General features: G+C 39.8%; 1 protein-coding gene and 1 pseudogene across 5 annotated transcripts in view; one reads left to right on the top strand and one right to left on the bottom strand.

The window, feature by feature from the left end:
* Positions 1–396: 396 nt before the first annotated feature.
* The window catches only part of NETO2 (neuropilin and tolloid like 2), a 70,902-nt gene continuing 55,323 nt past the window's right edge, over positions 397–15,975 (bottom strand). For 4 of the 5 annotated variants that reach the window (XM_017337622.3, XM_051833887.2, XM_008248376.4 and 1 more), the window contains 2 exons: positions 11,793–11,906; positions 397–4,882 (listed from right to left, as the gene is read on the bottom strand). In XM_017337622.3, coding sequence (XP_017193111.1) covers positions 4,302–4,882; positions 11,793–11,906 — 695 coding nt within the window. In that variant the 3' untranslated portion in view covers positions 397–4,301. The remainder of the gene's footprint in view (positions 4,883–11,792; positions 11,907–15,975) is intronic. The other variant, XM_017337623.3, reaches the window with a different exon arrangement.
* LOC108175506 (26S proteasome regulatory subunit 4-like) lies at positions 8,155–10,151 on the top strand (annotated as a pseudogene).

Here is a 15,975-nt window from a genome sequence, read left to right on the forward strand (position 1 = left end):
GCAGCGCGCAGGCCGCGGCGGCCATTGGAGGGTGAACCAATGGCAAAGGAAGACCTTTCTCTCTCTCTCTCTCACTGTCCACTCTGCCTGTCAAAAAAAAAAAAAAAAAAAAAAGTCTATTGCTTTTTAAAGGGTTTACTCTAGATGGCATATAAACATGCACCCTCATCATCACTTCTTGGGCTTTTGCAGCTATTAAAGCCAATCACAGAAACACATAGAAAAGTTAGTAAAACAGAAAATTTAGAGCTTTAAATTGCTACTAGGAGTACATAAAATTTTGATAACTCATTTTGCAGGAAGTAAAAGATACCCTTTAAGATATTATCTGTCCCAGGTCAACTTGTCATTTATAATGGCTAAGAACTCAAATCATTCTCTAAAACTCAAGAGACATAGCACATAAATGTTTAATTTCTATAATATACATTGTTTCATTTAGATTTTGAAAAGATCACAAAAGCAAAAACACCGAAGCTGTGTCTAGTAACAAGCCTATGTATTGTTAACAAACAGTGTTTATTAAGAATTCACAATAATTGTCTTACAGAATTTGCAGGTGCCAAGGAATCATGGCAACAAAATTACAGAACAACATGGTGTTACATATATAAACAAAAAGGGTGAAATATAACGCTCTGGGGAAAAAACCCATTATAGAATAAATTACATTTTAAATCAGAATGACAAGCTTAAATGGAACATCTGGATTGTTGAGAGCTGCTTGACTTTTAAAACTTACAGCCAGCAAAAGCAGGGTGACAGCCTAAAACCAAGGAAAAAGCACTCGGGCAGGACTTCTGAGACATGGTACTCACTTGGATTCTTCGGGTTCCAATCTTCTCAACCCTTTTAAAGTTGCACCAAATTATCTTTCTTGAATCTTTAGAAACACTCAAAAGTCGAACTTTCTTCTGGGTCTCGAGTGTGATTCAAGGCGTATTTTTACTATGTTCAATAGAACAGATATCACTTTGCACTGACAGCATCGTCTCCTTTGAGAATGACTCCTGGAACTGCAGTGAGGTTTTTTCCAGCCTGTCTCACCAGTTGACACAATCCTGAAGCAAACATGCATCCTCCTCATTAGATACAAAAATGTTCAGAGGCATGTAAGGAAGTTCTTTTAATGCTGAATAATTATATGAAATGACACTGACAGATGAGCTGTTAAATCAAAGGAGTCTTTTAAATCTGTGAAAAACTTTGTTGAAATTTTATTCTACCTCCTTTCCTGAATAAAGGAATATCTCAGTATATCCCGACATATTTCAGATGTTGCAAAATGTTAAAATTTTGAGTTAAATTTGGGATAGATGATGACAATATCATGGAAGTGAATTTAACTCTGTCCCTGAATTGAAATTATTTACCTCTTCCAGATTTACATTTTGTTAATGAGTCTTCAGAAAGTTCATGAAAAATGTGTTATAAAAAAACTGTGCATGGGTTCAAAAAATTTCTGCACCAAAATACACTTGCCTTTGGATTTCATTTTGCCACAAACTTTCTGAAGTATCCTCGTGCTTACCACTGGGGTCGTGTAAGAGGCTGTAACTTCAACAAGATGGCTAAATTTCATGTCTTCCATTACTAAAATTTATGGCTTTCTCTTTAAACAATCTGTAAAGTAGTCCCACTAAACTCAGAGATGAAAGATTATATCTGCAGCAGTCAGATTCTGGCAGTAACTCCTGAAATTTGATAGCTCTGTTCTCTTTCCCTATACCCCACAGCAAGTGTGGCTAAGAAACAACGGAGACCTAACACCCATCCATGGCTCCATGGAGTCAAAACCCATGGCAGTCTAGGGCTGGCTTAGCTGGTCATCGTCTAGTCCTTTACTTCCTTCCCTGCAAAAAGACACATCAGAAACCAATGCTCCCAAACTTAGCTGCGCCTTTGTTGGGTTAAGATTTACCTTTATGTCCAAATTCTGCTTCTTTTTAAAATTCTGGGGCCACGCTGTCCTGTATAAAGAGCATTATGTCTTAGAGAAAAGTAGCCTTTGCTGCCAAGTTTGGGTTTTCTATGGTAAGAGGGAGAAACTGACAGAAAATTTAGAACCAAATTTACTATCCAAATTTCCCTTGGGAAACCATGTATTTCTGTGCTATCTGAATGTTAAAGTGTCTTCTTTAAAGGCTCTGTGTTTTGTAGGCTTTTTCAAGCCCTTTTAAAGAAAGCAGAATACAAACTGAGAAATAAAAATATGGTGACAAGTGACTAGATAATGTAGTTAAGCATACTGCATTATTTTCTACTATAACCTATAGGTTATGATGGGTCTAACAGCTTTTATGGATATAATTTTACATATAAAATAAGCTAATTTCCCTTTCATTACTTTGAGGAATGAGACCACAGTTGTATTATTTACTATGCAGTTCCAATGCTGCCTCATATAAGTAATCTACAAAAGTGTCCATTCAGCATAGTTACTGAAAAAACTAAACTATCCAATGTCTGTTGTATTAGCTCTTTGAAAAATATTACTTTGTTTGCCTTTCCAAATTGTATTTTTAAAACAGGAAATTAAATCATAAATGCACCATGTGTAGATTCCTCATCTCCTGGATATTTACTTTTTTAAAAATAAAACATGTGACAAAAGAAACACATTTTGAGGCAGTATTTATATGTGTATATATTTAAGGTCACAGTTTTCACTAATCTAAGAGAACATATCTATATAATATTTAAAATGAAATCCAGTGAAACTCCAACTTCTCATTTGAGAATTTACTATAAAAATATTAAAACGAGAATTTCTCTCTTTTAAATGGTACTTGTATCTGTTATAATTTGGCAAATGGATCCCTTTCCATATTTTTTTAGATCCAAAATATACATGACTGAAGGACCATGTAACAATGTATGTGATCTGTGTAGTGACATGAAGCAATAAATATCACACAGTGAAGAATTTATCACAAACTAAATATAGTAACAAAAGAAAAAGCTTATGTACACATTACCAAGTTCTTTACAACAAATTATAGTGTATAGTTCCATCGCAGCATATTTGTACACAAAGCTTCTAATGTGAACACTGAACAAAATCTGTAGTGTAGATCTTTAATTTTGATTTAATAAAGTTTGTCCAGTATCAAATAATATCAAAAGTCTAAAAAAACAATGAGTTTTTATATCATGTTTATAAATTATTGTTTCATATACCATAAAAAACATAAGGTCAAAAGTGCAGTTTAAAAAAAAGGGGAAGTTGTTATTTTTGCTAAGAGCTAGAAAAATGTACTGTCCCATGTAAGAGGTGATCTAAAAGCTTACAGTTGCTTAGGAATTTCCCTGTAACTCATAAAACTTGGTTCGCATTTGTTCTAAGATAAACCAACACAGAGTGTTAAATAATCTTTCATAAAAATAAGAAGGTAAGAATCAATGCATATGTAACTGCAGACCTCCCCCAAAGTGAATTCACTCTGTGTACTGGAATGAATGGGCCATCACTGAATGTGACCAAATTTGGGAAATTCCAAAGGCTAACTAGAAGTTGTTATCTTCCTCAAATTCTTAGTCATAACTGGTAATGGTAATGGCATATACCCAGGGTTATGAAATCTTCTAGTGTAACTAACACAAAATATGATTTAAAGGTGATAAATCACATCATCTACTACTTCTCACAGAAAATAAGGACTAAGCATCCAGTAACAAAAAGGCAGAAGTAGAGAAATTAGTCAAGAAACAGATGGATGAAACACAACTCTGGGTCTTAATTGGCACTTATCATGGTAACTAGCTGTTTTCGACACATTTACAGAACAAAAGCCTATGCTGAAGTATGTGGTACACGAACCACTTATTTTTATATAAGAAACTCAAAGGGTAAAATTGTAGGTTCATAAAACAATCAAGGTTAGAGAAAAAATATGTAAAAGAAAATCTTATTTTTAAGTTTATGGTGGGACCAAAATATTGACAGAGCGGTTATCAGTCAAGAGCAGTACGCCTTTTGCTAAAACTAGGAGGCAGCCTGAGCCTGGCTCAACACAACCACTCCCCTCTTCAAGTGCCATCTCACCGGTGGTGCTCGGTTTATATGACATCAAGCAGCAGCATATTACTTTTTCCACTGCATACAGTAAGCTCCTTTGTTGATTTAACATGTATAGACTGCCTGAGATAATAAAGATGTCATCATTACAACAGGTTAATAGCAGATGAAGGTCATCCTTAGTTTTGACAGGGGAAGGGACTGGCTGCCAGAAATAGCATGGGTATTGTGTAGAATGTATACTCATGTAGTTAGTAACCCACGTGTCACCTTGAGTGGAATATTAAAAGTCGATGGATATGGATGCTTGTGCAGAATCTTCTCGTCCCCTGACATAAATTTCACAGGGAATCTCCTCCATCACTCTGTCTTCTAGGGCCTGTTCAGGGCACTCATGTGCCTGTTTGAAAGTGTAGCTACTTTTTTTGAAGGTGCTATTAAATGTTTTCATTGGCTGTGGTTGTGCAAAATCATTTCGGAAAGGAAGTTCCATGGAGCTGAGGTTGGTCCTGCTTTGTTTGACACTGGATGCCTGCGATCCACAGTGATGGTCGTGAATGCAGCGGGAGGCAGTGGAGGAACGCCGCATCTTCTGGTAGTTGTCTAGCTCTTCTGACAAGTCTGCCAGGTCTGCAGAAATTTCTTTGTCCCTTAGTGAGAACAGTTCATAATGGGGAGGATCAAACACTTCCTGGAACCCTGTTTTATTAAAAGCAGTTTTGCAAGTCATGACCTTTTTTCGAGGCTGCTTCACTTGTACTAAAATAGAAATAATGAGAAGGACCAAGACAATCCCTGATGTAATGCCAATAATTGTTCCATGGGTTTTAGTGATTTGTTCAAATACTCCTGCTTTTTTCTTTTCTGTAGAAACAGAAACAAGGTTTTCAAAATTTGTTAATATGAGACTCAGCACATACTGGTAAGGAAATTTTAGGTAAAGCAAAACACCTGGGTTAAATACAGCACAGGCAATATATTTTAAAAACAGGTATTTAAACAAGTTAAGAAAATCCTAATACAATGATTTCAGGTTAAAGTAGTCACAATGCAGCTTGAAAGATTATAGAAAAGATAAAGTATTTGGTTGGTTCCTTGAGACAGTACTTGGTTCTTTTACTTAGAGGGTATGAAAGGCAAACAATTTGCAAATCAAATGCATTAATATAGAAAACGATAAAATAAATAGCTTAGCTTTCTGCTCTATGGTAGGTTTCATCAATTGCCGTGCTCAAGAATATCCATAGGGGCCAGTGCTGTGGGGTGTAGTGGGTAAAGCCACCACCTGCAATGCTGACATCCCATATGGACTCCAGTTTGAGAGTCCCAGCTGCTCCACTTTGAATCTAGCTCCTTGCTAATGGCCTGGGAAAGAAGCAGAGGATGGCCCAAGTGCTTGGGCTCTTAATATCCATGGGGGAGACCTTGAAGAAGCTCCTGGCTCCTGGTTTTGGATCAGCCTGGCTCCAGACGTTGCAGCCATTTGGTGAGTGAACCAGTGGATGGAAGACCTCTCTCACTGTCTCTCCCTCTCTCTGCCTCTCAAGTACATAAACACATCTTTTTTGAGAGAAAGAAAGAGAGAGAGAGATTGATTGATTGATTTTTCATCTGCTGGTTCACTCCCCAAATGGCCACGATGGTCAGGGTTGGGCTAGGTAGAAGCCAGGAGCTTCTGGGTCTCCTATGTGGGTGCAGTGGCCCAAGCACTTGGGCCATCTTCTGTTGCTTTCCCAGGGAACTGAATCAGAAGTGGAACAGTCGGGACTAGAACCAGTACCCATATGAAATGCCAGTGCTGCAGGTGGAGATTTAATTTAATATGCCACAGTGCAAGCCCCATAAATACATCTTTTAAAAAACAGAAAAAAAAAGAATATCCACGATATTTCTAAAGATGACAATAGGAAAAGAACCAACTTGATCAGCCACTCTCAGCCACTTGTATTTCTTGGTCTACTATTTGAACCTGAGAATACATCATGCCAAGTACTAAGACAGCCACATCACATTATATCACCTTGTCATGTATGATATTTATTAGGCTACTGAGAGACAAAACTTTAGTCTGAGGCAGTGTTTTGACGACTATCTTGCAGAGAGACATTCAACTATTACCACAAGCCATCATTATTTTTCAGAGAGTACACACTGGAACTGTAGCATGGGAAATTCTACATAATTTAAAAAAAAAAGTTTTTAGAATGTGTCTGTTTTTAAGGTGTAAGAATGACTCTAGAGCCGGTGCTGTGGCTTACTAGGCTAATCCTCCACCTTGCGGCACCGGCACACCGGGTTCTAGTCCCAGTCAGGGCGCCGGATTCTGTCCCGGTTGCCCCTCTTTCCAGGCCAGCTCTCTGATATGGCCATGGAGTGCAGTGGAGGATGGCCCAAGTCCTTGGGCCCTGCACCCCATGGGAGACCAGGAGAAGCACCTGGCTCCTGCCATCGGATCAGTGCGGTGTGCCAGCTGCAGCGCGCCGACCGCGGCGGCCATTGGAGGGTGAACCAACGGCAAAAGGAAGACCTTTCTCTCTATCCACTCTGCCTGTCAAAAAAAAAAAAAAAAAAAAGAATGACTCTAGCAACTTATTTTTTTATTAAACAGTGTTTCCACATAACTGAAAAAAAGAAAAATAACTAGGCTACCCCTTCTAAATTATCTAGACAACTAAATAAGCTACATTTAGAATACAAATGACAAAAAAATAAAATACCTTGAAATAAATTTAACCAAGCATGTCAAAGACCTATACAATGAAAATTACAAAGCATTAAAGAAAGAAATAAGACATAAAAAATGGAAAAATCTTCTATATTCATGGATTGGAAGAATCAATGTCATCAAAATGTACATACTACTGAAAGCAATTAATAGATTCAATGTGATTCCAATCAAAATTTCAAGGACATTCATCTCAGATCTATAAAAAATGATGCTGAAATTCATATGGAAACACAGGAGACCCCAAATAGCTAAAGCAATCTTATACAACAAAAACAAACTTGAAGCCACCATAATACCAGATTTCAAGACATCCTACAGGGGCCGGCACTGTGGCAGAGTGGGTAAAGCCTATGCATGTGGTGCCAACATCCCTATGGGTGCTGGTTTGAGTCCTGGCTGCCCCTCTTCAGATTCAGCTCCTTGCTGATGGCCCGGGAAAGCAGTAGAAGATGGCCAAAGTCCTTGGGCCCTTGCACCTGTATGGGAGACCCAGAAGAAACCCTTGGCTTTGGAATGACCAAGTTCTGGCCGTTGAGGACATTTAGGGAGTGAACCAGCAGATGGAAGACTTCAAGTCCTAAATCTGTGACCCAATACCATCAGAGAACATTGGGGAAACCCTGCAAAACACTGGCATAGGCAAAGACTTCTTGGAAAAGACTCTAGAAGCACAGCACAGGCAATTAAAGCCAAAACTGAAAAATGGGATTACATCAAGCTAACAAGCTTTTGCACCATAAAAGAAACACTCAACAATGTGAAGATGCAATCAACTGAATGGAAGAAATTACTTGCAAACTATGAAACTAATAAAGGATTAATAGCCAAAATCTATAAGAAGCTCAAGAAACTCAAGAACAAAACAAATAATCCAATTAAGAAATGGGCAAAGGACTTGAACAGACATTTTATCAAGAGAAGAAATTCAAATGGCCAATAGACACATGAAAAAATGCTAGGATTACTAGCCATTAGAGAAGTGCAAATAAAAACCACAATGAGGTTTCACCTCACCCCAGTTAGAAAGGCTTTCTTACAGAAATCAACAAACAACAAATGCTGGCAAGGATGTGGGGGAAAAGGTACCCTAATCCACTGTTGGTTGGAATGTAAACTGGTACAGCCACTGTGGAAGACAGTATGGAGATACCTCAGAAATCTGAATATAGACTTACCACATGACCCAACCATCCCACTCCTGGGAATTTACACAAGAGAAATGGAATGAGCAAATGAAAGTTATCTGTAGCCTTATGTTTACTGCAGCTCAATTCATAATAGCTAAGATATAGATCAACCCAGCTGTCCATAAGCTGAAGACTGCATAAAGAAAAGACAGAGATAACTTCCGCTTCTGAAGGGCAGCAGAGGTGAATGCACTTCCGGCAACAGTGGTTTGAGTGGCTGAGTCAAGATGGGTCAAAGTCAGAGTGGTGTTCATGGGCCTGGAGGTAGCAAGAAGGATGACAAGGACAAAACAAACAAACAAACAAAAAAGAAATACGAACCTCCTGTACCAACCAGAGTGGGGAAAAAGAAGAAAACAAAGGGACCAGATGCTGCAGGCAACCTGCCACTGGTGAGATCTCAGTGCTGGCTAAAATTCTTGCATTTAGAATTAAAGACCATCTTCTCATGGAGGAAGAATTCATTAGAATCAGGAACAAATGAAACCATTAGAAGAAAAGCAGGAGAGGCTGGCGCCGCAGCTCACTAGGCTAATCCTCTGCCTGTGGCGCCGGCACACCAGGTTCTAGTCCCGGTCGGGGCGCTGGATTCTGTCTCGGTTGCCCCTCTTCCAGGCCAGCTCTCTGCTGTGGCCAGGGAGTGCAGTGGAGGATGGCCCAAGTGCTTGGGCCCTGCACCCGCATGGGAGACCAGGAGAAGCACCTGGCTCCTGGCTTCGGATCAGCGCGGTGCGCTGGCTGCAGCGGCCATTGGAGGGTGAACCAACGGTAAAGGAAGACCTTTCTCTCTGTCTCTCTCTCTCACTGTCCACTCTGCCTGTCCAAAAAAAAAAAAGAAGAAAAGTAGGAGAAAAGATCAAAGATAGATGACCTGAGAAGGACCCCAATGTTGGTAGGAACCCTGGAAGACATTATGGATGACAACCACGCCATCCTGTCGACATGTGTGGGGTCAGAACTTGTCAGCATCCTTTCCTTTGTGGACAAAGATCTGCTGGAACCAGGCTGCTTGGTCCTGCTCAACCAGGAGGTGCATGCTGTGACAGGGGTGCTGATGGATGACACAGATCCACTGGTCACAGTGAAGAAGGTGGAAAAGGGACCTCAGGAGACCTATGCTGACCAAATCCAGGAAATTAAGGAATCTGTGGAGCTTCTTCTAACCCACCCAGAATATTACAAAGATATGGGAATAAACGCACCCAAGGGAGTCATTCTTTATGGTCCACTTGGCACAGATAAAATCTTGTTGGCCATAGCAGTGGCAAACCAAACCCCGGCTACTTTGTTTAGAGTAGTTGGCTCTGAACTTATTCAGAAGTAGCTAGGTGATAGGCCCAAGATCATATAGGAATTGTTTTGCGTTGCTGAAGAACATGCACCATCCATTTTGTGTTTATTGATGAAACTGATGCTACTGGGACAAAAAGATATGACTCAAATTCTGGCAGTGAGAGAGAAATTCAGAGAACAATGCTGGAACTGTTGAACCAGCTGGATGGATCTGATTCAAGAGGAGATGTGAAAGTTATTATGGCCGCAAACCAAACAGAAACTTTGGATCCAGCACTTATCTGAACAGGCCGCATTGACAGGAAGATTGCGTTCCCACTGCCTGATGAAAAGACTAAGAAGGGCATCTTTCAGATTCACACAAGCAGGATGATGCTGCCAATGATGTAAATCTGGAGGACTTGATCATGGCTAAAGATGACCTCTCCAGTGCTGACATCAAGGCAATCTGCACAGAAGCTGTCTGATGGCCTTGAGAGAACGCAGAATGAAAGTAACAAATGACTAGTGCTGTGGCATAGCAGGTAAGGCTGCCATTTGCAGTGCTGGCATCCCATACGGGTGCTGGTTTGAGACCTGGCTGCTCCACTTCTAATCCAGCTCTCTGCTATGGCCTGGGAAAGCAGATGGCCTAAATCCTGGGGCCCCTGCAACTTCGTGGGAGACCCAGAAGAAGCTCCTGGCTCCTGCCTTCAGATAGGCCCAGCTCTAGCCATTGAGGCCATCTGGGGAGTGAACCAGCAAATGGAAGACTTCTCTCTCTCTCTGTAAAACCTCTCTCTCTTTGTCTCTCTGTAACTCTGCCTTTCAATAAATAAATCTTTAAAAAAAAATAAAGAAAGTAACAAATGAAGACTTCAAAAACTCTAAAGAGAATGTTCTTTATAAAAAATAAGAAGGCAACCCCGAGGGGCTCTCTCTCTAGCAGACCACAGCCATTTTGAGAATGGCTGGAGTCTTCCCTACCCTCAAGAGAGGTACAGATGGGGAAGCTGCCTGGAGGGAACCATGTTCCAGCTGATTTTTATTAGCAAACATCCTGTGTATCTTTCTGAGTGTGAGATGTCCTTTGGTCACTGCTCACTCTGTATCCCAATAAAGTGTGCTCTTAAAAAAAGAAATCATTGACTATTACACACATAGCAGTAAAAAAAAGAAAAAAGAAAAAAAAAAAATCCTATCGTTTGCCACAAAATGGATGCAACTGGAAACCATTATACTAAGTGAAATAAGCTGGTCCCAAAAAGAAAAATATAATGTTCTCCCTGATCTGTGGGAACTAATAAGAGTACCAAAAATGTAATCTATATAAGTGAAATTGACATTTTGAGATGCAATGATTTTCAACAGCCCTTGTGTCTCAACTGTTGAGGAATAGTTTTTTTTTCATAGTATTTGTTGAACTCGTTACTTAGTGTAGGGTTAATCTTATATGTATAAAGTTAATTAAAAGTAGATTTTTGTAAAAAAATAAGAAGGGAATAGGAGAGGAAAGAGGAAGAAGGGTGGGAATGTGGGCGGGAAGGAGAGAGGGTAGTGTGGGAAGAGTCACTATGTTCCTAAATTTGTATACATGAAATGTATGAAGTTTGTATACCTTAAATAAGAGGTTTCTAGGTAAAGAAAAAAAGGAAAAGAAAATAAAGCCCGAAAATATGACATACTTCTAACAACTTAAAAAAGTTTGCAAACAGGGCCAGCAATGGGCATAGTGTGATAAAATCCTGGGCCTGCAGTGCTGGCATCCCATATGGGCACTGGCTGGAGTCCTGGCTGCTCTACTTGCAATTCTCTCCCTGCTAATGTGCCTGGGAAATCAGCAGAGGATGGCCAAGTCTTTGATCCCTTGCACCCACGTGGGAGACCTGGAAGAAGCTCCTGGCTCCTGGCTTCAGATCAGCTCAACTACAGCTTTTACAGCCATCTGAGTGAACCAGCGGATGGAAGACCTCTCTCTGTCTCTATATCTCTGTGTAAATCTTTCAACTAAATAAAATAAATTGGAAAAAAAAAGTTTGCTAACTGGGCTGGTGCTGTGGTGCTGTAGGCTAAGCCTCTACCTGTGGTGCTAGTATCCCATTTGGGCACCAGTTCAAGTCCTGGCTGTGCCTCTTCCAATCCAGCTCTCTGCTAATGGCCTGGGAAAGCAGAGGAAGATGGCTCAAGTGCTTGGGCCCCTGCACCTGCATGGGAGACCTAGAAGAACGTCCTGGTTCCTGGCTTCATATTGGCTCTCTGGCTTCTGCAGCCATTTGGGGAGTGAACCAGCTAAAAGAAGACCTTTCTCTCTGTCTCTCCCTCTGTCTGTAATTCTACCTCTCAAACAAATAAAATCCTTAAAAAATTTTTGCAAACAAAAACATGTTTTTGTTCAGATTAAGTATTTCTCTTTGCTTGCACCGTATCAGAGAAGTCTGGAATCCACTGAAGAAAACACTTACACATCTCCTTTGCTGCTAGTCAGCTACGCTAAGCATGATTTTTAAAAATGACATTGAAAGTGTTTCTTAATAAAAAGCAAGTTATTCTTTTCTCAAAAATAGGTTGGTTTTTGCATCAGACTCACCTTTACAATGGTTTTCATCCCAAGGGTATGCACAGTTTTGAATACCATTACACACTAAGGAATTATTGATGCACATGTTGCTATGGCAAAAAAATGTGCTGCCTGTGCAGGGAGCTGTAGAAAAAAGAAAATTATGTTGCTAAGAACAGACATAAAGATTATGAACATGTCTTATTTTACTCTTAAGAATCTGGCTTTGTTTGAGTGCTTATCTCAAAGACCTTCCCATGAATATGAACTGTACTACACAGATAATGTGATAAAGGCTAATATTTTCTGATACAGATTCATTCAAACTTTTTCTAATGCCGGGTACCAAAATGTTGTTTTAATGTAATGATGCTATGAATGTATATTCTTATGGTTCTTATGGATCTAGTATAGTCTGGTGAACTTTTTAAAAACTTTAAGAGAAATGTTGATGAAGATGCAGAAACATTGGAATTCTGCATGCACTGCTGGACAAATGGATACTCTGGTGTCTGTAGTTCCTCCACAAGTTACACAGAATCCTGTATGACCCAGTAATTCCAGTTTTAGGTACACACCCTCAAAGAACTGAAAGCAGGATGGAACTACATTCCTTACCTTGTCCTCTCCCCACCCCAATCATATTTAATATTCCTGTTTACAGAAAACATCCAAATGTCACAGGGGTTTCTTTTTCTTTCTTTATTTAATCCTCTTTTTACTAACTGCCACAAATAAGAGAAAATGTGGTATTTCTCTTTCTGGGTCTGGCTTGATTCACTTAGCATAATGATTGCCAGATCCACTAATTTCCATGTCTTGTACTGAACCAATCTCACATTCCTCTGCTCCCTACTATGCAGTCAGTGGGATGATAAGGAGGTGGCCTCTGACCCCTTCAGGAACTGCATCTTGTCCAGCCTTGGGAAAACTGTCATCCTTGGTCCTTCTCCTTTGGGAACGTTAAGGGCCTTCATTCCCTGACATGTTGTTTGGTACAGCACCTCCAGGAAACAGAACTGTTAAATGAAAGAGTTGTCTGTACCCTTATGTTTATATCAGCTCAATTCACAACAGCTAAGATATGGAATCAACCCAGATGTCCATCCACTGAAGACTGTATAAAGAAACTGTGGTATATACATATACCATGGAATACTACTCAGCTATAAAAAATGAAATCCTGTCTTTTGCAACAAAATGGATACAACCAGAAGACCATTATGCTTAGTGAAATATGCCAATCTCCAAAAGACAAATGTTTTCCCTGATTTGTGGTAACTAATACACAGAGCACAAAAAAGTTAATATATGAGTGAAATTGACATTTTGAGATTTAATTATTATTTATAACCCTTATTTATAATCTGACAGAACAGTGATTTTTCTACTTATTACTTATTGAATTCTGTATTTAGTGGAGGGTTAAGTGTGTGATTAAAGAAAATTGAAAGTATGTCATTGCAAAAATTGAAAGAAAATTAAGAGGAGGCGGAGGAGGGAAGGTAGTCCAAAGGAAGGGAGGAAGGGTAGGATGGGAAGTATCATTATGCTCTTAAAACTGTCTATATGAAATATACAAATCTGTTCCCTCTATATAAATTAAAAAATTAAACACCATTAAAAGCAGTAACTCAGACACTTGCATATGAATGTTCCCAGCAACATTATTCACAATTGCCAAAAGGTGAAAACAATTTAAGTGCCCACTGACAGATGTATGAATAAACAAAATATGGTATATATAAGAAAATGGAATAGTACCCATAGAGAAATAAAATCCAGATATACACTATAACATAAATGTTTGAAACATGCTAAGTGAAATGAGCCAAATATTTCATTTAGCCTAATGCTTGATTATGTATTAAATTACTGCAAGACGAATATATGAGTCTACTTATATGAAGTACCTATAGGAGGCAAATTCATAGAAATATAAAGGAGAAGAGAAGTTAATAAGGACTTGGACAAAGGGAAATGGGGAGTTAGTGATTAATGGTACAAAGTCAGTTTGATAAGATGAAAGAATTCTGCAGATGGATAGTATGGATGCATTTAACGTGGCTGAACTAACTGTACACACAAAAATGGATAAAATGGCACATTTTGTTATGTATATTTTACCACAGCAAGCAAGCCAAAAAATCTATTCTTTTATATTACAAAACATATTCTAAAAATACTTGAAAGGCGGAGAGAGGGAGAGAGGGAGAGGGAGGAGGAGGAGAGAGGGAGAGTAGAAATAGGGAAAGAGGGAGGGGGAAGGAGAGAGGAGAGAAAGGGAGGGGGGAGAGGGAGAAAGCGAGAGAAGAGGGAGGGAGGGGGGAGAGGGAGGGGGGAAAGAGAGGGTGAAAGGGAGAGAGAGGGATAGAGAGAGAGAGAGGGATAGAGAGAGAGAGAGGGATAGAGAGAGAGGGAGAGAGAGAGGGAGAGAGGAAGGAAGAGGAAGAGAGAGAGAGAGAGAGAGAGAGAGAGAATATCTATCTCTTGGCTTATTCCCCAAATGCCCACCATGTGCAGGGCTGGACCAGGGTGAAGCAGGGAGCTGGGAACTTAATCCTGGTCTCCTACGTGGGTGGCAGGAACCTAAGCACTTCTTCTATCATCTGTTACCTCTCAGGTGGGCAGTAAAAAGAAGCTGGAATTGGGAGTGGAGTCAGGCCTCAAACCTAGGCACTTCAAAATGGTATGTGGGTATCCCAAACAGGATTTTAACTCCTGCACCAAATATTTTTAAAGACATTAAAATATACTGAAAATATATGGAATACATATCACATAATTTTGCATTCTGTAAAAACTTTTTTCAGGGTGAGATATCTCCTTACCCTTCACAGTGACCACATAGTCATCTTTCAAGATCATCTCAAATGTCACCCTGTGAGAATCCCTTTAAGTTTCCCATGTATATTCCTGTCATGTTACTTCCTCTTCACTTACTTTGCACTCCTCCCTATATTATGTAAAAAACCCATTATCCTGGATTATGATTCAATGTACTTACTTCTACTATGAAATAAGGTCCTCCAACATAATAGTAGGAACTATTTCAGTGTAAAGACACACGAAGAATTGGAAATCAAGAAGTGAGGCAGTGTAATATTTTCCCATTAAATAAGATTGTGGAAGTATGACAGAAGTTGAAAAAACTCAACTAACAATTTTGATTTCTAGTATTATAATCAGGGGTAGGCATTTAGCCAACCTGCTGAAAATGCCAGCCCATGTCCCACATCCGAGTGCCTGGGTTAGAGTCCTGGCTCTGGCTCTTGACTCTAGCTTCCTGCTAATGTACACCCTAGGAGGCAGCAGTGGGGGCTCAAGTAATTGGGTTCTTGCCGCCCATTTCTAGCCTTGGTCCATCCCTATCCCTGACTGTCAAAGGCATCTGGAGAGTGAACTAGCAATAGGAGTTCTTTAAAAAAGGGATGGGGCTGGCACTGTGGCTCAGCAGGTTAAAGCCCTGGCCTATAGTACGGAAATCATATATGGGCTCTAGTTCAAGTCCTGGCTGCTCCATTCCTATCCAGCTCCCTGCTGATGCACCTGGGAAAGCAGTGGACCTGTACCCACATGGGAGACCCAGGAGAAGCTCCTGGCTTTTGACTTTGGATCGGCCCAGCTCTAGCCATTGCAGTCACCTGGAGAGTGAACCAGCAGCTGGAAGACCTCTGTCTCACTGGCTCTACCTCTCTCTGTAATTCTGCCTTTCAAATACATAAAATAAATCTTATTTTTTTAAAATGAGAGAGAGAAATAAAATTACAGAGACTGCATTTTCTGAATACAAAATTCTGTACTTAAAAATTACTTTATTTATTTGAAAGGCAAATCATCTGTAGGTTCAGGCCAGGCAAAAGCCATTCTAGTCTCCTACAGGTGTGGCAGGAACCTAAGTACTTGGGCAATCTTTGGCTGCTTTCCCAGGCACATGTTTGGAAAACTGGGCTGGAAGTGGAGTAGATACTCTGATATGGGATGCCAGTGTAGGAGGTGGCAGCTTAACCTGATGCACCACAACATGGGCCCAATTCTATATTTTTAATTTTAGAAACTACATGCTTCACTGAGGAAGGAGAACTGAATATTGCTTAATATTACACTGATATCTCAAATACTTTTGTATTTTTTTAAAATAAAAAAACATAAAAAATTATCAAACTAATAAAGAAGTTCTTTCCCAAATACAATGTTTCTCTTAATACATATA

The sequence above is a fragment of the Oryctolagus cuniculus genome, chromosome 18, assembly GCF_964237555.1.
Source record: "Oryctolagus cuniculus chromosome 18, mOryCun1.1, whole genome shotgun sequence".
Taxonomy (NCBI): Eukaryota; Metazoa; Chordata; class Mammalia; order Lagomorpha; family Leporidae; genus Oryctolagus; species Oryctolagus cuniculus.